Source organism: Betta splendens, chromosome 16, assembly GCF_900634795.4.
Source record: "Betta splendens chromosome 16, fBetSpl5.4, whole genome shotgun sequence".
Taxonomy (NCBI): Eukaryota; Metazoa; Chordata; class Actinopteri; order Anabantiformes; family Osphronemidae; genus Betta; species Betta splendens.
The window spans coordinates 15,133,850-15,161,774 of NC_040896.2; the positions used below are offsets into that span (position 1 = coordinate 15,133,850).

At 39.8% G+C, this 27,925-nt stretch overlaps 2 protein-coding genes and 1 long non-coding RNA gene across 4 annotated transcripts; all 3 read right to left on the reverse strand.

Annotated features, from left to right (window-relative positions):
• Window positions 1–422: 422 nt before the first annotated feature.
• On the reverse strand, window positions 423–10,638 carry LOC114843381 (sialic acid-binding Ig-like lectin 14). Its single transcript, XM_041067808.2, has 10 exons — window positions 9,809–10,638; window positions 9,295–9,657; window positions 8,627–8,917; window positions 7,889–8,146; window positions 7,722–7,809; window positions 7,439–7,525; window positions 7,305–7,355; window positions 7,133–7,193; window positions 6,981–7,062; window positions 423–3,860 (listed from the first exon to the last, which is right to left on the reverse strand). Exons 1-9 carry the CDS (start codon window positions 9,855–9,857, stop codon window positions 7,027–7,029), a joined length of 1,284 nt encoding a protein of 427 aa, XP_040923742.1. The 5' UTR covers window positions 9,858–10,638; the 3' UTR covers window positions 423–3,860; window positions 6,981–7,026.
• Window positions 10,639–15,168: 4,530 nt separating this feature from the next.
• On the reverse strand, window positions 15,169–16,869 carry LOC114843096 (uncharacterized). 2 transcript variants are annotated; one of them, XR_005896847.2, is made up of 4 exons: window positions 16,708–16,869; window positions 16,410–16,496; window positions 16,276–16,326; window positions 15,169–16,164 (listed from the first exon to the last, which is right to left on the reverse strand). It is a non-coding gene; the product is annotated as an uncharacterized LOC114843096 (long non-coding RNA). The 2 variants fall into 2 exon arrangements; XR_005896846.2 differs by lacking the exon at window positions 16,708–16,869 and having other exon boundaries at window positions 16,410–16,664.
• Window positions 16,870–16,893: 24 nt separating this feature from the next.
• Window positions 16,894–21,352, reverse strand: LOC121201655 (myelin-associated glycoprotein-like; the record flags this gene model as incomplete). The annotated part of the gene is made up of 5 exons (XM_041067809.2): window positions 21,191–21,352; window positions 20,674–21,036; window positions 17,740–18,030; window positions 17,210–17,455; window positions 16,894–17,138 (listed from the first exon to the last, which is right to left on the reverse strand). Coding segments are annotated over exons 1-5 (1,194 nt in total), but the record flags the coding sequence as incomplete, so codon positions are not given.
• Between the last annotated feature and the right edge of the window lie 6,573 nt (window positions 21,353–27,925).

Sequence of the window (27,925 nt, forward strand, 5' to 3'; positions counted from 1 at the left end):
CTGACACTAAAATGAAAATGTACAGAGGCAGAATTCTTAGTTTTGCGCACACTCCAAAAAATAGCCCAATTTTAAAACAACAACTTTGTATTGTTGTTTCACTTTTTGTTTTTGCATTCACACCTATTCCAGTGGTGGGAGCTAAATGGTTTCACAGAGGTTATCTTTAAAAGACCACTGGTACTGAAATAACACCAGTGTTGTTGTGCGTAAATGCAGCATGGTTTCTCTAAAACCTGTGGGTCCCTTCCACAGCTTAATAGATGTTGTCAGTGAAGCAGAAGGGCTCAATCGTTTTCCATAGATGTACCCTCTTAAAATAAAAAAGTTGCAAATCACTCTTTCAGCTTAGCTCAGGGCTAAGACAAGGAAGATGAAGGTCATTGCTTGTACAATATTTAATATAGATAGTTAAACAAAAGGTCCGGTGATGCCATTAGAAAATTATATGGACTGCTCACTAGATGCTGGACTGTGCTCACAACACATATCACTTTCAATTTTACATACAATTTCTGTGATGCATGTCACATGTAAAATACATTGTTTGCTCATTAATATTAAAGGCCTTTTTTAAAAGATTGGTTTTAAAGTTTTTAAGTTATTCATCTTCTAACATCCCCTATTAAAAAACTGCTCACAATTTTGATTCACAGGAATTTCTTTACGTACAGTAAACACTCCATTGTTCTACATCATTTAGTGTTTTTCAGTTGCTCAAGCCACTTCCACCCTCCAGTGACTTTGGTACTGTACTGTACAGTGTTACAGCACCATCATCAGGTCAAAATAATATTACTGATAGAGAGTCCTCATTAAAAATAGCAAAAAAACATACACAGAAGACCAGAAAGATGTTCAATTAATGTTAAGTTTATAAAAGCTTTATCAACAATATCAGATATTACATACGTAAGCAAACAGTGCCAGATCATATAACACAAATAAAAAACCAAAACAAATTACAATCTAAACAAGAGCATGGCTATGCAGCGTGTATAAGTTATAGCTTCTTATATAAGTTTCAGCTCTTGTGTTGTTCCTGTGAATTACTTTGTAAGTTGTATTAATGTTAATGAAATGAATTCATATGTAGAAAGATCCTGCAGAAAGATGGCAAATGAGCCATGTTTTTTTATCTACATATAAATGACATATTAGTTAGTTAACAGGTGAAAAACCTGAAACCAAGATGTAAAAAGCTTTGACATTTTGTCAAGTCACAAAAGATCAACAAGTTTACAGTAAACTGTTGGTTCTTTGTGATTTCTTCTGCCACAAAGTATGAATGCAGCTTTAACCTTACGAAAATAGGAGAAACAGTGTGACCCCTTCTTCAAGTTGACATTTCACCTTCAAGATCTTCATCTGGTAAATAATCAGGCCATATGAAAAACAGAAAAAAACAAAACAAGAAGTGAATTCAATCAAACACAGCAACAAAGATAAACATCACTTCTGCTGACGTGTGAAACTACAGCGAGCCATTGGGGTGTGAAGGTTTGTGTGAACCATCAAATGATCCTATCTGCAAACAAAACTCTAAACCCCACGGATGGTCCATAATAATTTAAATAAATGTTTTACTTTTTATACATTTTATATACTGAAACAGAATCCACTTTTAGACGTTACAGTGAGTAAAGGTCCAGTGTTTAATAAGGCATAAGCCAGAGGACATTAATTCTTTCTTTTTTAATGTTAATCAGTTAAGATTCTGAATTAATGATGTGACTTGTATTTTCTGACCAACAAAATACAGAACACTCCAACGATCACAGCAATAGCAGTCCCGACTGCACAGGGAATGATGATGTGGTTGTAGCTGACTTCACCTACAAACAGAATGAATATGGGAACTGGCTTTATAATTATTGTTATTATGTGCTACACCTCTTCATCTTACATGCAGTAGTTGCTGTCACTTTCATTTTTTCCAGTAGACACTTACAAAATAATTCTTAACAAATTAACTGAAAATTGCAAAGTTCTCACTTTTTACATAGAGTGTAAATGTCGCAGAAGTTGGACATCATGCGTTTCTAACAATAAATAATACATACATTACATTTTACTGTATACTTCTGTAGAAGAAAATTAGAAATCATAAAAGCATTTGTATTTCTGTTAATTTTATTTTTTTCTCACATTTTAACACATTCCAATAGTTTTCACATCTCTAATAGTTTCATATCTCACCTTTAAGTTTTTCTGGTAATTGAACAGGCCATATGAAAAAAGAGAACAGAAAGCAAGAAGTGAATTTTCCATGTCTAGTGAATCAAACACACGAACAAAGTAAAACATCACTTCTGTTCATGTGTGAATGTATTTTAGACATTGGTGTGTGAAAGATGGACTTCAAAAGCCAACAAATCATATTACCGTCTAACAAAACTCTCAACTCTGTAATGGTCCATAACAATACAATTAAAGTTATACTTTATATACATTTCACATAATTGAACTCACTTCCAGATGTAATAGTGACTAAATGTGCAGTCTGGAAATCTGGTTCCACACACTAAATAAGATAAAAAGTAAAATAATAAAGGACAAAATACACATATTAATAATCTTGGAACTGAAAGAAATGTAGAATTACTGAAAACAAAATCTGACAACATCAACATTACAATAAGACAGTTTTGCTGCTTTGCTTATTCACAAAAAAACTAAATAAAGTTCACACATTATTGCACTGTAGCATTACCAAAAATTACAGAAAAGACTACATCTAGTTTTAACAAATGTGCAATTAAAAATATAATATAAACCAAAAACGCTTGAAAGTGTTTCGGTTTTATATTCCGTTTATTTCGTTATTTCCCCTTTCACCTGTACCACATAATAAATCATTGCAGAGCTACAGCCATGTTCCCAAGAGATTCACCAGCCGCTTTCGGCAGTGAGTCATGGACAGACGTTGTTCTGCCCGCTTTCATGTAAACACGGAACTCTTCACAGTTTTTTCAAACGTAGATTTTGTTAATTTCGTTATTCATATACAACGTGTAAATGCATATGCTAAAAATTACAGAAAGTATGACAGTACACCCATCAAGTTTCAACAAATGTGCAATAAAAAATATAAACAGAAAACGCTTGAAAGCGTTTCCGTTTTATATTCCGTTTATTTCGTATTACTCCTTTCACCTGTACCACATAAAGTCATTGCAGAGCTACAGCCGTGTTCCTACAAAGTTAACCAGCTGTTTATTTCGTTATTCCCTCTTTCATGTCCGTCTGGTGAATGAAAGTGGGCGTGGCCATCCACGTCCCAGAGCAGGCACACTGGGGGAAGGGGAAACACACATCAACATGCAGGACAAAGATCTGCGTTTCTCTGCTGCTACAGCCTCGTCTGCGTTGGGTTGTTAGTGTCCCTTTCACCTGTATGAAATGTGTTCCTACGAAGTTGATCAGCTGCTTTCAGAATCAGAATCGTTTTTTATTCCCCAGGTTTGAACAGGTTTGTCTTTTATTTTTTCTTACTTAAAATACATCCACAAGTATATTGTTTTTGCACTGGCCACGTCGGAGTTAACTGACTTCCCTTTACAAGGAGGAAGAACTGTTTTAATTCATTTCTTAAATTAGCTACAGTAAATAATCATAAAACGTAACGGTGCATTTTACAGGCTTGTTGTGGTCGTCTCTGGTGGAGACAAAAGTCAGAGTGGATGTCAGGTTCCACTGCCCGTCGTTAAGATGCCGTGTCTCCAAATGTGTCACACCAGCGTGGCTCCAGGTGAATTCAGGAGGAGACGAGGGACAGGAGTGAGACACAGAGCAGGAGGCAGTCACATTATGACCCTCCACTACTTCTTCTGACACAGAGAGACTTGGATGTGATTCACCTGTAACAAGATAATTATTACAGGTAATAATTATTGATTTTCTTTTAAAATATTTATTTATTTTTTTTATTTTTTTCATCCGCCATGGCAACGTTGCAGCTGCAGATTTGATTGACAGGTCAAACTCTGATGCTCATTGTACACAGCAGTTCCATGCTTATTAATGATTAGTCAACTACACTATTGGAATTTGTAGTAATCAAGCAAAGAACTAAGCCAAACAATTAGTTTTAATAGCAATATTACTGCTTTTGGCTAGGTAATTATGACTATTTAAAGATAGATTAACAGTTTAATAATTACACAGTCCTTTCAAAATAAAAGCACCAATGCAATTTATTAGCTCTTTAATTGCACAGTTTTTGCCTTTGAATGGCTAATTATGACCATTTAAAGACTAATTGAGAATTAAGTCCTTTCAAAATAAAAGCACCAATCTTTAATGAGACTGTTTTATATTTCAGTAAATACACCCCCCCCCCACACACACACACACACTTATTATGGTGCTTTTATTCTGAATGGGCTAATAAATCCATCCATCCATCCATTTTCATCCGCTTATCCGGGTCCAGGTCGCGGGGGCAGCAGTCTGAGCAGAGACGTTCTAGACTTGCTTCTCCCTGGACACTTCCTCCAGCTCTTCCAGTGGGACCCCAAGACGTTCCTAGGCCAGCCAAAAGACGTAGTCTCTCCAGTGAGTCCTGGGTCTTCCTCGGGGCCTCCTACCGGTGGGACATGCCCGGAACACCTCCCCAGGGAGGCGTCCAGGAGGCATTCGAACCAGATGCCTGAGCCACCTCAACTGGCTCCTCTCGATGTGGAGGAGCAGCGACTCTACTCCGAGCTCCTCCCAGGTGACAGAGCTCCTCACCTTATCTCTAAGGGAGCGCCCAGCCACCCTGCGGAGGAAGTTCATTTCAGCCACTTGCATCCGTGACCTTGCCCTTTCGGTCATGACCCAAAGCTTATGACCATAGGTGAGGGTAGAAACGTAGATTGACCGCTAAATTGAGAGCTTTGCCTTTCGGCTCAGCTCCCTCTTCACCACGACGGACCGATACACCGTCCGCATTACTGCAGCCGCCGCACCGAGCAAACCACCTTTTTCCGGTCGAGAACCATGGCCTCAGATTTGGACGGAACTTATTCTCATCCCAGCCGCTTCACACTCAGCTGCAAAAAACGCACCAGCGCACGCTGGAGGTCCTGGCCCGATGAAGCCAACAGGACAACATCATCTGCAAAAAGCAGAAATACTATCCTGTGGTCCCCAAACCAGACACCCTCCGGCCCCTGGCTACGCCTAGAAATTCTGTCCATAAAAATAAAGAACAGAACCGGTGATAAAGGGCAGCCCTGCCGAAGTCCAACATGCACCGGGAACAGGTCTGACTTATTGCTGGCAATGTGAACCAAGCTCCTGCTCCGGTTGTACAGAGACCGAACAGCCCTTAGCAAAGAGCCCTGGACTCCATACTCCTGGAGCACCCCCCACAGGATGTCACGAGGGACGCAGTTGAATGCCTTCTCCAGATCCACAAAGCATATGTAGACTGGCTGGGCAAACTCCCACAAACCCTCAAGTACCCTGCTGAGGGTATAAAGCTGGTCCAGCATTCCACGATCAGGCCGAAAACCACATTGTTCCTCCTGTATCCAAGGTTCGACTATCGGCCGAATTCTCCTCTCCAGTACCCTGCCATAGGCTTTCCCAGGGAGGCTGAGAAGTGTGATCCCCCTATAGTTGGAACACACTCTCCTGTCCCCCTTCTTGTGAAGAGGGACAACCACCCCGGTTGTCCAGTCCAGAGGAACTATCCCCCTCGTCCACGCAATGTTGCAGAGGCGTGTCACCCAAGACAGCCCCACAACATCCAGAGACTTGGGGTACTCAGGACGGATCTCATCCACCCACGCTGCTCTGCCACCGAGGAGCTTACTAACTACCTCAGTGACCTCAGCCTGGGTGATGGGCGAGTCCGCCTCTGAGTCCCCTGCCTCTGCTTCCTCAGCAGAAGGCATGTCGAAGGGGTTTAGGAGATCCTCAAAGTACTCCTTCCACCAATAACATCCCCAGTTGAGGTCAACAGCTCCCCACCTCCACTGAAAACAGAGTTGGTAAAGAACTGCTTCCCCCTCCTGAGTCGCCGAACAGTTTGCCAGGATTTCTTTGAGGCCGAGCGATAGTCCTCCTCCATGGCCTCCCCGAACTCCTCCAAGGCCCGTGTTTTTGCCTCCGCAACGGCACAAGCTTCAGCAAGCTTGGCCTGCCGGTACCCATCAGCTGCCTCACGTGACTAATAAATGACTATAAATGACTATAAAATAAATTTTATAGTTTATAATTTATAGTTTCTAAATCCTCTTAGAATAAAGGCACCAATGTAATTTATAACCCAAATAAAAATAAAATTTTTTGATTTGACTAGTTAATTATGACTAGTTAATAAACTATTACACAGTTAAACAAGAATTATAAATTCTTTCTTCAAATCCCTTCAATTTAAAAAGACAGTCAGCTTTTTCATGATTGTCAAAGATGCACCTTGGTCAACTTTTGAATCTTTCACATATTTTTGCCTTAGTCAACTTTTGAATCATTGTCATCTTTTTAATCTTGTCATCGTTTTACCAGCATTTGGCATCTTTTCGGCAACAGAACAGCTCTTCCAAATAATTTCTCAGAGAAATTACTTTTTCTAGTTACCACTAAAGGTCTTGATGCAATAATACCCAGATGAATTCAAATTTATGGGATCTGGGTATAGTAAATTGATTTTGTTTTTAATTTTTAAAGTTAGGGTATATAGGGTAGTTAAGGGAATATTCCACAGGCTAATGATAAAATGCTGAACTCTGAGTGCATGTCCTTGAGATGCTGCATTATTAAAACCCATCAGGTTTATGGAAATTATAATCTTGACACTGAAAATGAGTGACTTGAAAGTTAAAGCATATTTCATGCAGTTAAATCATGATAATATTTTACTGGTTAAATGTTATACAACATTGTGCAGCATCTTACAATTAATCAAACAAACAGGAAAAGAAAAGAGAAGAGGAACTATAACCAAAATAAGTGCATTCATTCTAAGAAGTGAACAACAAACTTCTCACATCAGTCAGACAACGGGCAGCTGCTCCTCCAGTGAAGCGAGTGATGCTACGCGTTGGCATATATGGTGTCATCAAAGTCTTCCTGTGTAGGAAACATGATGAGTTCAGTTCTACATTTAGTGGATATAATGACTGAATGAGGCTGCACTTACCTCCATGTTGCCGTACACAGGATCATCAGTGCAGCGTTCATTTTCATAGTCGGGTTCATCTCTGAGGACAGAAGCATAAAACAGACAGGTTTTCATCTTTGGGGCATTTACCACAGAGAGGCTTCATTTGTGAATCAAGGTACAGAGAACATGTGTTTTTGCTGTGTCATACTTGTCCTCGCTGTCTCTGTCAGGAGGCGTTGGTGCATGGGTAGGTCTTCCACTAATGAAGGAATAAAACATCGTCAATGTATTTTAGGTGACAATGAGAGTTTTGTTGAATCCAGACTCTGAATAACTGAAAACCTTTTAGTTGTGGTGTAGTGGAGCTCCACAGCTTTTTCTTCCTTTGTCGTCACATTAGACGTTTCTGCATTTCCTGCTCTCCCCCTGCTGGCAGATTGATGGAAACAATTAAAGAACAGAAAATGTATCGACTCTATATCACAAACACTGGAACCAGCATCACAAACTGCAGAACAATTCTATTACCACACTGACCACTGCCATACAACAGTAATAAATACCAGTAGATTTCTTTCTAATGTCTTTACTCTGTATCTTCCTAATATTTTAATAGGTTACTTACCATTTTATGACTACTACTACTGTGAAAAGGATCAGCAAACATGCACCTGCTCCAATACCAATAGAAATATAGACAACTGGCATCTTGACTGTTGAAATTACAAAACATAATTATTTTTCTCTTTAATTCAAATAGACATTCTTAAATTTCTAACCCTGACTCTTTACCTTTAGACGGTAGCGTGAATGTGGCGTTGACGTGGCCCAGTGCGTTGTTTGCCACACAGCGGACAGACTCTGAGGAGCCAGACTCTGCCTGCAGAGTCACAATGGTAGCGAGGCCGTGTACGTCAGTGCTGGTGTTCGACAGGACTCGATCAGAAAGCACAAAGTGAACCGTGCTGGGAGGCCCGGACTCCACGATGCACACACACCAGACCTCATCTCCCTCTGAGGAGCAGGAGATGGTCTTAATCTCAGGAGGAACTGTGAGGAAACAGATGTATGAGCTGAATATACAGCAGGTTAAAAGCATTTTTTCTACACTATTTACCTACATAACATGTTCAGATGCACAGGGGTTGAGTTCCTTTGTCCCACTGTATTGACGGCAGCACAGAGCAGGATGCCTGTGTGTCTGGAGACGTTTGTGAGCAGGTAAGACTCTCCCTGATGCAGAGTGTTGTTCCCATTAAGCCACTGGTAGTTGGCAGGAGGGTTAGCATCACTGGAGCACTTCAGCATCACATCCTCTCCCTGCTTTACCTCTGACGTGTGGTCCACCTTCACCTATTTCCACCTATCTGACTCTGATCCTGACCCTCAGCTGATCAGCTCCTCTTTTCTCTAATGAGACCACACTCCTGTTATGTCAACTTTACCTCAGCTCAGACCAGAGGCCTCAATCAACAAAGAAATATGCTTCATGCCTGTTTTGTTTTCCTGCTTCTTGTCACATCCACTTACATTTCACTTTGAGGACACTGGAAGCCTTTTCCCCCTTCAGACCTCCTTTGTATGTAACGGTGCATTTTACAGGCTTGTTGTGGTCGTCTCTGGTGGAGACAAAGGTCAGAGTGGATGTCAGGTTCCACTGCCCTTCTTTAAGCTGCTGAGTCTCCAAATGTGACACACCATTGTGGCTCCAGGTGAATTTAGGAGGAGACGAAGGACAGGAGTGAGACACAGAGCAGGAGGCAGTCACATTATGACCCTCCACTACTTCCTGTGTCACAGAGACACTTGGATGTGATTCACCTGTAACAAGACAATGATTTCATAAACTTTTTGTAGTCATCACAAAATAAGTTTCCAAAGTGACAGAAGGATTATTACAACTTGGATATGGTTCACCTGTAAGAAGATAATTATTACAGGTTAATATATAGAATATTGATTTTCTTTAAAAACATTTAATTTTTTGCATATTTCATTTTACAAATGTCTGCAGAGATATTTTGATATACTGTAAATGGTTGATGTCTGACCCTGATCATTAGGCCTCTTGGTCTCCATAGTGGCACAATATTATATGTTTAAAATACAAAGCATTCAGTTATGATCATTAAAACAACACTAAATCTAAATAAAATACTTTTGACAGTATTGTTATGAGAGAGATCAGTGTTGCTTACTAATCATTGCAATGGGGACACGATTCCCCTCGTAGGAATATTTCTCATAATTTCCTATTTCAATCCTGAAATGAAACGGCCCTTGGTCACTTTGTTGAAGGGGATCGATCTTCAGTGAACAGTCCTTTCGTGTGATGTCTCCCACCAGCTCAGTCCGTGTTTTGTATTCCTGCACAGTCTTAGAGGGATCTGAGTGATAGATAACCTGATTCGTCTGGTCCTTCCAAATTCCAGTGAACTGACTGACAGTCTTCTTTGGGTCTGGGTAGTTGTACGAGCATGGGATGACCACACAGGATCCAACCAGACCTTTAACTGATGATGGTAACGTTATGGTCCAAAACGAGGCTCCGCTGTGTATAGCTGGAATAACATTGGATTAATCAAACAACATTAAATCAGAAAACACACAATAAATGTCTGTATGTTAATAAACATATTTTTACACTATTAATGTTTTATTGCACTTTTATTGCAACAAAAGGTTGCTTAGGTGTAATGTACTGTAACATACCTGTAAAGCAAAGGAACACGATGACCAAAGGCAGTTTTATAGCAGCCATGTCTTCCTGGTAGAGCTAGATCTGTGGAGAGGCAGCTCAGCTTTCTATTCTCCTTTTAGTTCACACAGTCATCATCTAAAAAACACTAAACCATTAGTTATTAGTCAATCATAGTAACCAGAAATATTTGACTCTATGCTACTATCAATTTGTTCGTGCTTCTTTCTCCTACAAATACGATAATTTTTTGTTATTATAACTTCTGCTAATATTTACAAGATTTTAATTACTCAAAAACCTGGGTCCAATTGATTTATCTTTGCCTTCTAACAATTTATTTTTGTTGCAAAATTAAATATTTGTAAATTGAAAACCTCTTTTATGGCCTATTCAGTATTCCTATCAAACTGTCAAAGGCCAGACGTTAAAAACAAAGCACACTAACTCATTATGAAGAACCTGTTTATTATGGAAGCACCAGAGATTAATGCACTGAAGCCAAGTAACACCTGTGATTTACATATTTTAATGACTAATTATTGAGAGATGAACAAATAAAACAATTTTCAGCTCAGAAGAAAGCGACTACAAAAAACCATTTAATCAAAAAATTTAATCAAAGCTAATGTTTAATGACAGAACACATTTTCTTACAAAGATTGTAACTATTAAAATACATAAGAATCATTAATTTACTGCTGAAAAATTATATGCAACTATGTAACAGTAGATACATTATGACAACAAACCTTATCTTAGACATAGTAGAGGAACTAAATACAGTAAAATATTGTTTTGCTAGTAAAGCGTTTCTTTCTGTGAGCAGAATCTTTACCTTACCTTACTGTGTGTGTGCAGAGACAGGATGTCCTTCTCCTACTTTATAGTTTGAATATTGCAGGATGTGCATGTGAGAGTGGGTGGGTGTAAGTGTGTGAATGTGTCCGGGGAACTTGGTGCAACTTCTGCTTTTAGTGTAAAGATCTCTCTATCTGACACTAAGCTGAAATTGTACAGTGTGAGAACACACACACACACACACACACACACACACACACACACACACACACACACACACACACACACACACACACACACACACACACACACACACACACACACACACACACACACACACACATATATTCCTACCTTTGGTTCCATCATAAGTAAAACATTTGAACTTCTGTTGTTCTGTTGTTCCTGTGCATGAGTTCACACCTAATCTAGTGGTGAGATCAGCCTTTGGCTGAAGGTGCTCCTCTGTCCAGCTAGAACACTGTGTAGGGGGTGGAGGTGTTGTCTAGGATAGAGAGGAGTTGGACCAGCATCCTCCTCTCAGCTACAGCATGTAGGGGTCCAGCTCCACCCCCAGAACAGAACCAGCCCTCCTGATCAGTGTGTCCAGTCTGTTACTGTCTGCTACATTCATGCTGCTGCCCCACAGACCACAGCGTAAAACACTGGACCCACAGACTCATCCTCAGCATGGAGCTGCAGACGTTAAAGGACCTGAGCCTCCTCAGGAAGTACATCCTGCTCTGAGCCTTATTCTACACAGCTGAGGAGTTCTTTTTCCAGTCCAGTTTTTTGTCCAAGTACACTCCCAGGTATTTGTACTCTGTCACCACCTCCAACTCTTCAGTTTTAATAGTGAGAGGGGTGACAGCACTCCTAGAGTCACAGAGAACTTCTGGAGATGATAGGACTCTTGAGTTGTACCTGAAGTCTGAAGTCACAATGCATGATTTTTTCCACCCAAGAGGAATTCTCTCCAGCTGCAGGAGGAAATAGTTGGGCCCACCTCCAAAATAAACCATTCACACATCCACCAGAAAAGCCACAGCTACGACCCTTAATGGGGGCAGGAGGAGTAACTTTTACAGCTACTGACACCTTCATCTCACTTGAGCCTATTCAGGGCAGGTGTGAAGAGAAACCAAGCTGGAGGATAAATTTGTGTGTCATTTCACGCCTTATTTTCTACATATACAGTAGCTTTGATGGTCAAATGATGACCTTATTTTAGGTGACCAATGATATCAATATGCACAAAAACATAGACTTATGACATGAATCTACACTATTTAAATTTAAAAGACCCTCCAACATGTAAATGCAAATGCATGCAAATCATCTCAGGACTAAGCATTAACGGTCTTCACTTAGAGGAACATCTGTAGCAAATAAACTATTCACAAGCAAATCTGATATTTTATGTCAGGGTTTACGTTTTATGCACCTACAACTTAATAAGGCTCTTAACTGTAACTCTGCAAAAGCAGTTGCAGCATGGTTTCTATAAAACATTGGTGTTTAAGGCATGGTCGAACGGGACAGCCGCCCGGGGCGCCACCTGCTGGGGGCGCATAGGCACGATGATGAAAAATTAGATTTTTTTTAAATATCCACACTATGTTTTTACTTACTGAGGAGGCTCAGGTCCTACTTACATTACGTTTACTTACGGAAACAGTCCTCACTACACTGATGGAATAGGAATTGATTATTAATGTGAAGATTTGAAATGAAAGGAAATTAAACACCTAGTTTTTCCAGCTGCTCCAGTTCCATTGAAGTAAGAATAAGAAGAATACCTTAAATAGTCCCACAATGGGACAATTTTGTCTCACAACAGCACAATACGTGAAAAGTACAGCAAGAGTATTAAATTAAGTTGAGTTCGCAAAGTACAGAAACTATATAGGTGAGCAGAGTGACTATGGAGTCATACAGTAAGTAGTGCTATTGTATATTATTTAAATTAAACAAATATTGCACAGTTTGTATAAGTATTGCATCGTACATTTTCTACATAACCGCTGATGCAGTGGGTGAGGTATCAGTTGTGGTGTGGGAGGTATTTAATTGTGTTGATTGTAAAGTCATGCATGTTTTTTTCCTGCTTCTTGTCACATTCACTTACGTTTGCCTTTGTGTCAGGCGACTTAATATGTCGGACCCACATGCACAGCACTTGAGACAGGGAGGGACGTTTACAGGCTTTAATCACAAGTCCAGAAATGCAGGTACGGTAGTCGGATAAACATATGATCAGATCAGGCGACGGTACAGACAGGGTTCAAGCAGAATCAGAATAGAGACGAGACTTACTGGTAACCAGGCAATCAGATCGGACAACGGTACAGAAACGGTTCAGGCAGAGTTTGTTTCAAGATTCGGTAACAGGTTTGACCTAGGAGATCGTTGGAAAGTGGTGATAACACGCGACAACCTGGCAGAGGAATGAGGTGAGTACTGGAGACTAAATACTGTAGACAGATTGTTAATTGATTGCAGCTGTGTGAGTCATGTGGCCATTGTGGTGGGAATTTCCCATAGAGGCAAATGAGAGTGTCTTTTGTGTGATTTATTATAAAAATAAAATAAAAATAATGAGGAAAGCAAATCAATAGCATGGATGTTGATCGTGCACATTAACAAACCAAAAACCAGCTGGGAGATCAGTGCACACACCATGAAGGTGTGATGCAAAGAGCTCACGATCCTCAAGTTGCTTCTGCCTTTTAACCCCTCTGTCCGACTACGTGGAACATCTGTGTAGCCCAGTCAGACCGCATGCACCATCTCATCCCTGTCGCCGTGTGTGGAGATGTTTACCTTCTCACACCTGCATCGCTGGCGTCTGACTATCAGAGATGAAGGAGCACTCAGTCTCAACAGACAGAGACACAACTCTGGCCTTGGGTTTGGGAGCTGGAGTCCAGAGTTCATCAGGCAGAAACAAGCATTGAACAATCTAGGTGAAATGTTGATTACATAAAACAGAAGTAAGACAAAACATAAGATATTAATTGCAGAACATAAATTATAAATTATATTAAACTGCATAGAATAAGGAAGAAACTATTTTTTCCATAACCCCAGTCCTTCAACGTTACCAGACAAAGTCACCAGGGGCCCGTTTCAAGAAGGAGGTTTAACAAACTCAGAGTTTCAACAAAACCTCCTTTTTGAAACGGGCCCCAGGTCGTCATCAGTTCTCCCTGTCGATACTGTTCTCCACCTGGTTCAGTTCTCCGTGTGTTTTCGTCTGCTTAGTTTAGTATTTTGAGCCTTGAGTTTTCCTGCGTTTCCATTCACTTATAGCCATGCTTTCTTTTGTGCTTTTGAGTTCTTAATGTTTTCAAGATTCTAGATCAAGATTCAAGATTCAAAAAATTGTACAGTATTAATCCCAGAGGGAAATTGTTTTGCACACTTTGATCGCTGTCACAGATGGAGGTACACACAAGAAGGATGGGGGCTTAAAAATAGAATGCTAACAAATCTACACAGACTCACATCAAGTCTAATTACCATTGTCTGATTACATCTAATTACCAGCAAGTTTTATTATACATGTTATTGCATGGATGAAGATTAACCCCTACAGACAGAGGAGGAGTTGTACAGGCCGATGGCCACCGGGAGGAAGGATCTCCGGTGGTGTTCTGCGGAGAACCTAATACTCATCCCTCCTGGTCTCTATTGTAAGTCGCAGTTATTGTTTGAAGGAGTGTTTAATTAAACTTGCTCCTGTACCAACGCTGGGCGTCCTTGAGTCCTCGATTCTATTAAAGACTTAGTTTGCCATTTTGTGGCAATCCTTTAGATTTCTATAAAACCTTGGGCTCCCTTTCACTGCTGGATCAGCATAAAGGATGTTGTCAGTGAAGGAGGGCTCCATGGTCAGAGTTGACTTTCCTTCAACCCCAGAGGTCATCTTCACTCCGCCAGGTAGTGGATTCAACATTCAAATAATAAAAAAAATTTTTATCTGCTAAAATATCAACACATGTTTTAGTTACTGAAACAGTCCTTTTTGATGTTCCACATTGATCTCTGCTGATTAATAGAGATCATGCAACTCAATCACTAACTCAGAGACTTATGTTTCATCATCTAGAGACTGAACTGAGAGATATTTATTGTTAATCAGTAGCTAAATGTGATTTATTAAGTTTAAAATCATGGTTGATTTAAATTGGTCATGACTGTGGTTGACTTTAGAGTTTTACTCTGATACATCATGGATTGTTTATTAATTTGAAAACACTATAAAGGGAAATTAACTATAACTTGTTTTTTTCCAGCTGCTCCAGTTCAATTGAAGTAGACAGTACCATGCTTTGTAGAACCTTTTTCAAGCATGATAATGTGACCAATTGAGGGCGCTGCTGCACTGCAAATTTTCTGTTCACATCGTTTTGCTCATCATGCTGCTCCTTGATTCAGCCAAGAAAAAGAAAGCACATTTAACATCCACCAGAAAAGCCACAGCTAACGAGCCTTAATGGTGACAGGATGGTTGACCATTACAGCTACTGACACCTTCATCTTAGTTGAGTCTATTCAAGGCAGGTGTGAAGAGAAACCAAGCTGGAGGATGAATTTCTGGTCTCTAACATTTCACACCTCATTATCCACATACAGCTTTGTTTATTAAAATCAATAATCAATAATGATTTAAGTGACAGCCTTTATTTCAAGTGAGCAATAATAATCAAAATGCACAAAAATATACATTTATGACACTAATCTACACTATTCAACTTTAAAAGACCCTCTAACAAGTTGCAAATCACATAGCTCTTAACTTTTATTTTTGCTTGCTTTCAAAGGTGGATCTCATCTTTTTTTTATCAAAAGGGTTTCTTCCGTATATGATAACTTCTGCTATTTTATTTTGGTCGACCTACGCTCACCACCACTTACCAGAAACCTCACGATTTCTATGTATGCGGTTGTTGTTTGAGCTCTGCATTGTTAGTCAGCTGTTTGAGAAAAAGGAGAATTATTAGCTGGAGCTTTGGTTTGATTAATGCCCAGATAAAAGAAAAGTTTGGGGATTTGTAATATTTAATAAGATAATAATAATAATATGAAGAAGAAGAAAGACGAGAATGGTGGGTTTTATCTTAAAGTTCACCAGATGTTCCCATCCTTGATGTCCTTGAGATGCTGCATTAACTAAATCCCATCTGGTTTATAAAATTATAAGATGCAGTTATATCACTATGATATGGTTATATAAAACACATATCTTCTATCTACAGTATCTTGCACTTATTAAAAAAACAGGAAAGAGAAGAGGAACTATACCAAAACATATGCTTTCATTCTAAAACTAAACAACAAACTTCTCACATCAGTCAGACAACGGGCAGCTGCTCCTCCAGTGAAGCGAGTGATGCTACGTGTTGGCATATATGGTGTCATCAAAGTCTTTCTGTGTAGGAAACATGATGAGTTCAGTTTTACATTTAGTGCGTGGACATAATGACTGAATGAGGCTGCACTTACCTCCATGTTGCCATACACAGGATCATCAGTGTAGCGTTCATTTTCATAGTCCGGCTCATCTCTGAGGACAGAAGCATAAAACAGACAGGTTTTCATCTTTGAGGCATTTACCACAGAGAGGCTTCATTTGTGAATCAAGGTACAGAGAACATGTGTTTTTGCTGTGTCATACTTGTCCTCGCTGTCTCTGTCAGGAGGCGTTGGTTCATGGGCAGGTCTTCCACTAATGAAGGAATAAAACATCCTAAATGTATTTTAGGTGACAATGAGAGTTTTGTTGAATCCAGACTCTGAATAACTGAAAACCTTTTAGTTGTGGTGTAGTGGAGCTCCACGGCTTTTTCTTCCTTTGTCGTCACATCAGACGTTTCTGCATTTCCTGCTCTCCCCCTGCTGGCAGATTGATGGAAACAATTGAAGAACAGAGCAAATGTAACGACTCTTTATCACGAACACTGAAACCAGCATCACAGTAAGTTGATGTTGAGTATGTTCACACTTTATTACCACACTGACCATTGAAGTGTGGTTTACACACTGAATACCAAAAATCCTTTTGAATGTCTTTACTCTGTATCTTATTAATATTTCAAAGGTCACTTACCATTTTTTACCAACTGCTGTGAAAAGGATGAGGAAAACTATGCCTGCTCCAATACCAATAGAAATATAGACAACCTGCATCTTGACTGCTGAAATTACAAAACATATTAGATTATTTTTCTCTTTAATTCAAATAGACATTCTTGAAATCCAAAACTTGACTCTTTACTGTACCTTTAGATGGTAGCATGATTGTGACGTTGGCGTGGCCCCCTTTGTTGTTTGCCACACAGCGGACAGACTCTGAGGAGCCAGACTCTGCCTGCAGAGTCACAATGGTAGTGAGGCCGCGTACGTTAGTGCTGGTGTTCGACAGGACTCGATCAGAAAGTACAAAGTGAACCATGATGGGAGAACTGGACTCCACGGTGCACAAACACTGGACTTTATCTCCCTCTGAGGAGCAGGAGAAGTTCTTAATCTCAGGAGGAACTGCGAGGAAACAGATGTATGAGCTGAATTTACAGCAGGTCAAAAGCGTTTTGTCTGGAGTATTTACCTACATAACATGTTCAGATGCACAGGGGTTGAGTTCCTTTGTCCCACTGTATTGACGGCAGCACAGAGCAGGATGCCTGTGTGTCTGGAGACGTTTGTGAGCAGGTAAGACTGTCCCTGATGCAGAGTGTTGTTCTCATTAAACCACTGGTAGTTGGCAGGAGGGTTAGCATCACTGGAGCACTTCAGCATCACATCCTCTCCCTGCTTTACCTCTGACGTGTGGTCCACCTTCACATTCACAGGCGCGTCTGCACACAAACAGGTTGACTGCTCAGACCATCACCTACTCTACCTTTCAGCCAATCTCTGATTCCACACATTGTGATTTCCACCTATCTGTTAGCTGATCAACCCAAAGGCCTCAATCCAATAAAGCATGTTCCTCACTATGCTTCATGCATGTTTTGTTTTCCAGCTTCTTGTATTCTTATCTTATTCCAATTCTACCTCAGCTCAGACCAGAGGCCTCAATCAACAAAGAAATATGCTTCATGCATGTTTTGTTTTCTTGCTTTTTGTCACATTCACTTACATTTTACTTTGATGACACTGGAAGTCTTTTCTCCCTTCAGACCTCCTTTGTATGTAACGGTGCATTTTAAAGACTTGTTGTGGTCGTCTCTGGTGGAGACAAAGGTCAGAGTGGATGTCAGGTTCCACTGCCCGTCTTTAAGCTGCCGTGTCTCCAAATGTGTCACGCCATTGTGGCTCCAGGTGAATTTAGGAGAAGACGAAAGACAGGACTGAGACACAGAGCAGGAGGCAGTCACATTATGACCCTCCACTACTTCTTCTGTCACAGAGACACTGGGCTTTGGGTCACCTGTAACAAGAAAATTACATCATCAACTATTTGTGGTCATCACAGAGCAAGACTTGCTCTCCATGTCACACATAGTTTAACAAATTCATTCATATTGTAATGTTTCTATCCAACCTGAATTTTAACCATGCAATTTTAACCGTTTTTTTATCTCTCATTCTGATGGACATGTATAATTGATTTTTGTGTATGCACATAAGTAAAGTTACATCTGAGATTGAAACATATTTAACAGGATAACACTTAATTATTGCATACTCCATCCATCCATCCATCCATCCATCCATCCATCCATCCATCCATCCATCCATCCATCCATCCATCCATCCATCCATCCATCTATCCATTTTCAACCGCTTATCCTGGGCCGGTTCACGTAGGCAGCAGTCTAAGCAGAGAACTCCCACCTTCCCTCTCCCTGGACACTTCCTCCAGCTCTACAAGTGGGACCCCAAGGCGTTCCCAGGCCAGCTGAGAGACATAGTCTCTTTTAATTGGTCTTCCCCAGGGCCTCCTACTGGTGGGACAAGGCCGGAACACCTCCCCTGAGCTCCTGGACAAGCTCAGGCACCTTCCCTCCCAGTGACATAACATTCCATATCCCAATAGCCAGATTGGTTATCCAGAGATTGGATTGGCCCCCTACGTCTCATCCTGCGGGTAGGAGGGACCACCTGAGGACAGCCCCACGTCATTCCTTTGGGCTGCGCCCAACCGGGCCCTGTGAGAATAGGCCCGGACCCAAATGATCGCATGCGAGCACCAACCAGGGGCCTCGCCCCAGGGTGCAGGGCCCCGGCTGCACCTTATCGGGCAGCGTGTCTGTCTTTGATTTTATTCTGTTCATTGGGGGTTTGTGGCCCGTAGTCTGGCCCGTCACAGAGGACCTGTTTGTCTTGGAAGACCCTATCAAGCGTGTATAGCCCCCGACAACATAGCTTTAACTATTCAGGGTTCATTCAGGCACACAAACTCTTCCACCACGATAAGGCGGCGGTTCAAGGAAGTGATTTTTTAAAAATAATTAATTATTTGCATTTTTTTATTTTACAGATGCCTGCAAAGATATTCAGAGATAATTGGTTGATCTCCGACCATTAAAAAGGCCAATGCAACAATGGACTATTCTCCCCCTTTCTTCCCCTCTTACAGTGGTATGTGCCGATCAGGATCCATATGCAAGGCATGGAGGACAGTTTCTGAGTCCAGGAAGTTGAATAAGTATGAAGCAACTGTTGTTCTTGATGTAGTGTGCATCCATCGAGCTGTAAGTCAGTCAATTTGTTATGTAGGTTTATTTTTCTATTCGGATATGATGACTTTCGCTCACTATTTGTTTTATTAGGTCGGAGATCGTTGGTGCAGCTCGAGACTGTTTATAGCGCATTGATTGATTGATTATTAAGTATCAGTTGTTGTTGTTATTATTACAGTTTTTATCATCTGTCTGACCTGTTTTGCATAGGTAGGTTCCATTTATTTTTATCATCACTACTACAGCAGCGCATCAGACACGTAGCAAATGTGAAAACTCTTTCACTCTTCTCATTGGATTGACACATTTTCTCCTCCCTTTTGTGAAACAGTTAACAATGACGTCATTCAGACAGTCTAAACTCCATTGTTTTAGCTTTGTGACCAAAGGAAAAACCATTGGTTCTTAACTATTAGAAACCAGTAAGACCAGTATGAACTCACCATAGCATCTGTGTTACACTCCTCCACAAAAATCTTAAATTTGGGGTTGACTGTATTTTAGTTTATATGTATTTTCTGTAATATTTACAATATTTCAGTTTTCTGCCACAGTTTGAAAAAATCAATGTCATGGATTCAATAAATCAAAACATGTGTTCATCTGGATCCAATTCTTTGCATAAAAAAGATACATTGGACGTAAAGACAGCAAATATCAACAGGCTCCAAAGACGATCAGTGAAGCACTGATTCACACTGAGATCAGTGGTTTGTATCTTGCTGTCCACTGTGTGTGTGTGTGCCCACTGACTGATTGGACGTGTTGATGTACTTGGTGGCACGTTGTATTGTTTAAAGGCAAAATTAGTTTTGGCTGCATAATTCCAGTGTTTTGACACAGTTAGAGACTTTTACAAACAAAGTGTGTCATCATGACATTGGAGTCGCTGTTTAGACCTGTGTGTGAACTGATAAGTAAATGTGTTGTTTTACTGGATGGACTTGTGTCATAGCAATTGATAAAAACTGTATATGAGTGAGTCACTGTTTTAGCGTACACATGTTTGCTTCGGTGGTGGGGATCTGGCGAAAGGAACCATTGCGATGTGATGGCTCCATCATGTTACGGGGAAATGTTTGATAACAAGTAGATTTGTGTTTGTATTTTTTTTCAGAAACCACATTCACTCTGACACGTTGATATGATTGTAAAGGAATGCTGGAATAAAGCCGTTTCCAAAGAACGTTGATTAGTCAAGTGATCTAACCGTCACTGCAGTGGTGGACCGTAAAACATTGGAACTAAAGCATAAGGGAGAGGCCATTGTCAGCCATCTCCATTTCTCCCTCCATAGTGACACAGCATTATATGTTTAAAATACATTTAAAACACTAAATTTAAATCAAATATTATTGGCAGCATTGTGTGAGAAAGATGTTACTTACTAACAAATGTTATGGACACTTCCTTAGTAGCATAAGAATATGTGTCATAACCTCCAATTTCAATCTCGAAATGAAACGGTCCTTGGTCACTTTGTTGAAGAGGATCGATCTTCAGTGAACAGTCCTTTTGTGTGATTTTTCCCACCAGCTTTGTCCGTGTCTTGTATTCCTGCACAGTCTTAGAGGGATCTGAGTGATAGATAACCTGATTCCTCTGGTCCCTCCAAATTCCAGTGAACTGACTGACAGTCTTCTTTGGGTCTGGGTAGTTGTACGAGCATGGGATGACCACACAGGATCCAACCAGACCTTTAACTGATGATGGTAATGTTACTGTCCAAGACGAGGCTCCGCTCTGTGTAGCTGGAATAACTTTAGATTACTCAAAGGACATTTTATCAGAGAACACACAATGAATGCCTGCATGTTAATAATAAAATTATTTTTACACTATCAATGTTTCATTGCACTTTTTGACCAACAAAAGGTTGTTTAGGTGTAATGTACTGTAACATACCTGTAAAGCAAAGGAACATGACGACCAAAAGCCAATTTATAGCAGCCATGTCTTCCTGGTAGAGTCAGATCTGTGGAGAGGCAGCTCAGTTTTCTATTCTCCTTTTAGTTCACACAGGCATCGTGTAAAAAACTAATCCATGTTAGTTATTAGTCAACCATAGTAACCAGAAATATTTGACTCTATGTTATTGTTATTTGTTCTTGCTTCTTTCTCATAAAACTATGATTATTTTTTGTTATTATAACTTCTGATAATATTTAGAAGATTTTAACTACTGAAAAAACTTGGGTCCAATTGATTTATCTTTGCCTTCTAACAATTTATCTTTGTTGCAAAATTAAATATTTATAAATTGAACACCTGTCTTATGGCATATTCAGTATTCTTATCTAACTCTGTCAAAGGCCAGACGTTAAAAACAGAGGATGCTAACTCATTATGAAGAACCTGTTTATTATAGAAGCATAATTAATTATTTAATGCACTGAAGCAACGATATAGTAGTAACACCTGTGATTTCAATATTTTAACAAATTTTCATTGTGGGAGATAAACAAATCAGAAGAAAGCGTCTACAATGAACCAAATTAAGATTAAATCTGAGCTAATGTTTAATGACAGAACATTTTCTTATAAAAATATAAACTATTAAAATACATAAGTATCATTAATTTACTTTACTTAATTATATGTAACTATGTAACAGCAGATGCATCATGACAACAAAGCTTAACTTACTGTAGATATAGTAGAGGAACTAAAGCGTTTCTTTCTGAGCAGAATCTTTACCTTACTCTGTGTGTACAAAGACAGGGTCCTTCTCTTACAGTATATTGTTTGAATATTGCAGGATGTGCATGTGAGAGTGGGTGGGTGTAAGTGTGTGAATATGTCCGGGGAAATTGGTGGAACTTCTGCTTTTAGTGTAAAGTTCTCTATCTGACACTAATGTACAGTGTGAGAGTTCATAACACACACAACATATTCCTACTTTTGGTTCCATTATAAGTAAAACATTTGAACTCCTGTTGTTGTTCTGTTGCGACAGTGCTACCCACCGCACCACCGTGCCGCCCGGTACTGAAACATGTAATGGAAATTTCATGTATGTGAAAGTATTTTCTATTGTGATAGAACTCATACACATATAATACAATGAGTAGTGTTATTTGTTCGGTGTGTTATGAAACATTGCATTTATCATAAAACAATCAAATCTACGAACACTCTGTTCTTTGTATGTTACACGTTTCACTGAGTTGTTACATTTTGACTCCTTAGCAACAATGGGGATATTAAGGGAGGCACAGAGAGAGAGATTTCAGAACTACACTCTCAGGGCAACTGCACTTTTTCCTGTGTACTTCTCATCTTGCAAAAATAAACCAACAGCCGCCCGGCCACCTGCTGGGGGCGCATAGGCACGATGATGAAAAATGTGTGGATATTTTAGCAAAATATCCACAATGAAGTTCGACCAGGCTCCTTTATTTTTAAGCCTGTTCTGTTGCTCATCAAATTAAACACAGCAGGCAGCAACCAAATGCGCTGATTAGTGCTGATTAACAGAGATCATGTAAATCAATCACTAACTCAAAGATTTGTAATTTTCCATCATCTAAGATTGTGCTGATAGATATTTATTAGTGTCTAAATGTGATTCATTAAGTTTAAAACCATGGTCTATTCAAATTGATCACAGGCAATTTTATGACTGTTATTGACTTTAGAGTTTTACACTGATGGAGCAGGAATTGATTATTAATGTAAACATTTAAAATTTATGGAAATTAAACAAAACCTAGATTTTCCAGCTGCTCCAGTTCAATTGAAGTAATAATAATAATAATAATAATAAGAAGAAGAATACCTTAAATAATCCCACAATGGGGAAATTTTGTCTCACAACAGCACAATAAGTGAAATGTACAACAATAGTATTAAATTAAGTTGAGTTGGCAAAGTACAGAAACTATATAAGTGAGCAGAGTATGGAGTCATACAGTAAGTAGTGCTATTGTGTATTATTTAAATATAACAAATATTGCACAGTTTGCACAAGTATTGCACAGTGTACATCTTCTACATAACCTACATATCTACATATTACACATACATCTACATATTACAGCTACTGACGCCTTCATCTAGAGCCTATTCAAGGCAGGTGTGAAGAGAAACCAAGCTGAAGGATAAATTTGTGGTCTGTCATTTCATACATCATTCTCTGCATATAGCTTTGATGGCAAAAGTATGACTTTATTTTAGAATGACACAAATCTACACTATTCCAATTTGAAAGACCCCGAACATGATGCAAACCACAGGCTGAACTCTCAGTGTATGTCCTTGAGATGCTGCATTAATTAAACCCATCAGGTTTATGGAAATTTTAACCTTGACACTGAAAATGAGTGACTTGAGAGTTAAAGCATATTTCATGCAAGTTAAATCATTATAGTTTAATAGTTGTACAGAGGCAGAATTCTTAGTTTGCGCACACTCCAAAAAATAGCCCAATTTTAAAATAACAACTTTATTCTTGTTTCACTTTCTGTGTATGAGTTCACACCTAATCCAGTGGTGGGAGGTAAATGGTTTCACAGAGGTTATCTTTAAAAGACCACTGGTACTGAAATAACAGTTGTTGTGCGTATATGCAGCATGGCTTTTCTAAAACCTACAGTATGGGTCTCTTAACAAAGTTTGGAAGCCACAAGGTTCTGTTTTGTGTTCACAAATCGAAAAAATAGGGAATCAGAGACCTTTTTCATTTAAACCTTTGCTTGTACAATATTTTATATAAAGGTCCGGTGATGCCATCAGAAAGTATGGACTGCTCATTTTTAACACACTTTCAATTTTACATACAATTTCTGTGATGCATGTCACATGTAAAATATATTGGTTGCTCACTAAAATTAAAGATTGCTTTTAAAGTTTTTAAATTCATCTTCTAGCATCCCCTATTAAAAACTACTCACAATTTTGATTTACAGGAATTTCTGTATGTACAGTAAACACTGTACTGTTCACATCATTTACTGTTTTTCAGTTTCTTGAGCCACGTCCACCCTCCAGTGACTTTGGTACTGTACAGTGTTACAGCACCATCATCAGCCCAAAGTAATATTACTGATAGAGAGTCCTCATAAAAAAGCAAAAAACATACACAGAAAACCAGAAAATCATATTAATATAATTAATGTTAAAATTTATCAAAGGTTTATCAACAATATTAGATATTACATATGTAGGCAAACAGTGCCAGATCATAATAAAAAAACAAAACAAATTACAACTGACGAGCAAAACGGGCTTTAATGGTAAATAACAACGGCTGGTGAATGGTCATCCGGAGGCCCAATCAGTCTGCACTGACTGAGGACACAGAACGCCAGGTGAGTAAAAGACGTCAAGTGAAATTACCAGGTGAGGTATTGAGAGGATGCTACCTGGGTAAGCTACGCGAGCCCAATATACCCGAGGGTGCAGGTAGAGGACGAGCAGGATTGCAGAAAGAACTGACAGCAGGAGAGGACAGTAGAGAGAAGGCACATCTGGTGGAAGAAAATTGAGCTCCTCCAGTGCTGGGAGTGATGCTGCTGCACAGGCCTGCTGGACCACAAGAGGCCTGCTGGACCACAAGAGGCCTGCAGGACCACAAGAGGCCTGCTGGACCACAAGAGGCCTGCAGGACCACAAGAGGCCTGCAGGACCACAAGAGGCCTGCTGGACAGCGCGTTCCTGAATCTGTCTATGACGCGACGGTAGGGGAGTGACACTCAGTCCCTCAGCGCTTAACGAAACTAGAGCTCAACAAAAACAGGCATAGCATCAAACAAAGGGGAAAAAGAAAACTAACTAAACTTCAAATGGGTGGAAAAATCTCCTGAACAAAAATCTTGTACAAAAAGATAACAGCAAACACGTCCTCAAACAGAGGCAGAACCAAAAAAGTGTCATGAACAATGGTGCGTACAATCTGGTTGAAGTGGTATCAAGTGTGAGTGAGAGTCCAGTTTACATAGCAGCTGAAAAAGATCTCAGAGTTTGTGTTGCATGTGGAAGCTGACTTTCATACTGTATGCATGTTGATGGACCACATAGTATTCCCAGGGTGCTCGTACTACAGGGTCAGTGACCCCAGTCTGTGCGTTTAGGGAGCAGCAGGGGGAGGTGGGGCATGCGGGGAGAAAGTTGACTTCCTGACAGCCTGATGGGAGGTGTTTTTCAGTGTGCTGGTTCTGGCCTGTACGCTCCTCTGCCTCCTTCCTGGATGGATGGGGCTGCAAGTGATGATCACTGTTTGTTTGCCAAACACTGCAGCACCAGACGTCGTTGACGTAAACACCGCCCACTTCCTGTCTGACTGCAGAATTAGTCAAAAACAGTCCGGGACACGGTTGTTGAGCCATATTTACACCACCACAAAGCACAGTCACCGTTCACAGTCCTCACAGACGATCGGAGGCAGCGCCCGTGGTCCGGTAGGACGGTGGTGACTAGCCGCTAACCTACGCCTCCTCTGCCTCCTCCGCTTCGCTCCGGGCGAGGCGCAGGAGTGAGGGGCCTCCGCAGCAGACCACCGTCCACCGCATGCAGTTACAATGGGTGTGTCCCTGCTGATGTTAAGCGGGAGCTCACGGCTGTATATGCGCCCTGAGACAGTTAGACGCGACCAGAACGAACCAAGACATGATTGAGGACGCGGTAAAGAACAAGAGAAAGACACCGTTTCTCAGCTGCGTGCATGCGTCCATGTTTCGGGTTTGTTTGGGTGTAAACTTTAATCAAACGTTGCTAAACACATAAGAAAAAAATAATAAAGTATTCAAAAGTAATGTATTGACTTTGATATTGCCGCTGTATGTGTTTGCATCTTACCAGTTCACTGATGTCTGAAAGTCTGAGGTTCAGTTGATACAGATGTGTGGAACCAAAAAAAAAAGACAACGCAACTAGAATCCCTCCTTTTTAAGGCGTGACAGTGGGAATGACGGTGGTTTAACTCAAAGTTGATGGGAAACACGTATTTCATGCATGAATTATGAAATCTGCGATCAAGATCGTTTTTGTTATTCTGTTATTAAAAAAATTCTTTCAATAAACTTATTTATCATGGAATTGCAAATATGTCCACTCAGTTGGACATCGTTTCTAACAATAAATAATACATACAGTAAATTACATGGTACTGTATACTATATGGAAATTAGGATTCATAAAAGCATTTGTATTGCTGTTAATTTTATTTTTTCTCACATTTTAACACATTCCAGTAGTTTTCAAAGCGATGCAAAAGCGTTGAATCTAGCTCTAACTGTCTTCAAGGAAATTTGGAAAAATAACCTGGACACAAACCTAGAAAATTCTTTGTGTCACTTAACAGTTACTTACTATAGTTTGATGCACTAAAGAGTAATACTTCTCAGGTGTAATTTGCTATTCTCTCACATCAAGTCCATCTCGCCAGTAAAGTTTTAATCTAATTAAAATTCTGTAATGAAGAAGAAACTCTAAGTTTATTTGAAAATACACTGTATTGTGACGTGATTGACTCTATTATGCCAGCCAACAATCTAATCAATCGACCCCACAGTAACAGGTGTCCTACTCTAACATAGAATCTTTCTAAAAAGAAGCTAAGATGTTTACCTTTATAATAATTGTGTTGGCATTAGGTAAGAGACGACTACTGGCATTAACCTGAACAGATTTGGTTCAGTTTGACAGGAAAGGTAGCGTACACTGTACAGTTTGGAAGCTTGGACAATTACAATTTTCCCCCCACTTTAAATAAATTACGGTATAATGTTATTGGCTTCAGTTCAATCATGTACATGAAACATAAGATAAAGAACAAATCAGATTTCAATCTAAACTATTATGTCACTATGTTGAGTTCATAGAATTTTAGCTCCTGCTGTTCCTGTAAATTACTTTTCATCCATCCATCTTCTACCACCTAGTCCCATACGTGGGGTCGTGGGGGTGCTGGAGCCTACCCCAGCTGGCTATGGGCGAGAGGCGGGGTACACCCTGGACAGGTCGCCAGTCCATCGCATTGTAATTATGTTAATGAAATAAGTTCACATGTTAATGAGCAAGCTTACACAAATATGGCAATTAGAAAAACCTTGAAAAAGCTACTAGTGATTCTGACTTCACATGACTATCTGCAAATAACACAAATATAAGCATTTATTCCATTTTACTTTAAAAAATTTGGCTTCAAAGGCAGCCTTTCTTTCTCCACCAGCTCAAGTTCTTCATCATCTGATATTGAACCTAGATAGAAAAAACAAAAACAGAATACTTGAGTCACGTTAATACCAAATGCAGGTAAAAATATGATTATGTTTTGTTACCTACATACAGATCACATACTGTACAGTTACCAGGTGCAAAAAGATTTGACAAAAGATCAACAATTTTACACTGCTCTTTATGATTTTGTCTTTCCCCACTGTTAAAAATGTGTGAGTGCAGCTTTAAACCAAAGAAGTCTGACCTCTTCCTTAACTTGACATTAAAAGGCGTTGCCTTTAGTTCATATCTCACCTTTAAGTTCTTCTGGTAATTGAACAGGCCATGTGAAAAAAGAGAACCGAAAGCAAGAAGTGAATTTTCCATGTGTAGCGAATCAAACACATCAACAAAGAAAAACATCACTTCTGTTAATGTGTGAAAAACAGTTAGACATTGGTGTGTGAAAGTTGGACTTCAAAA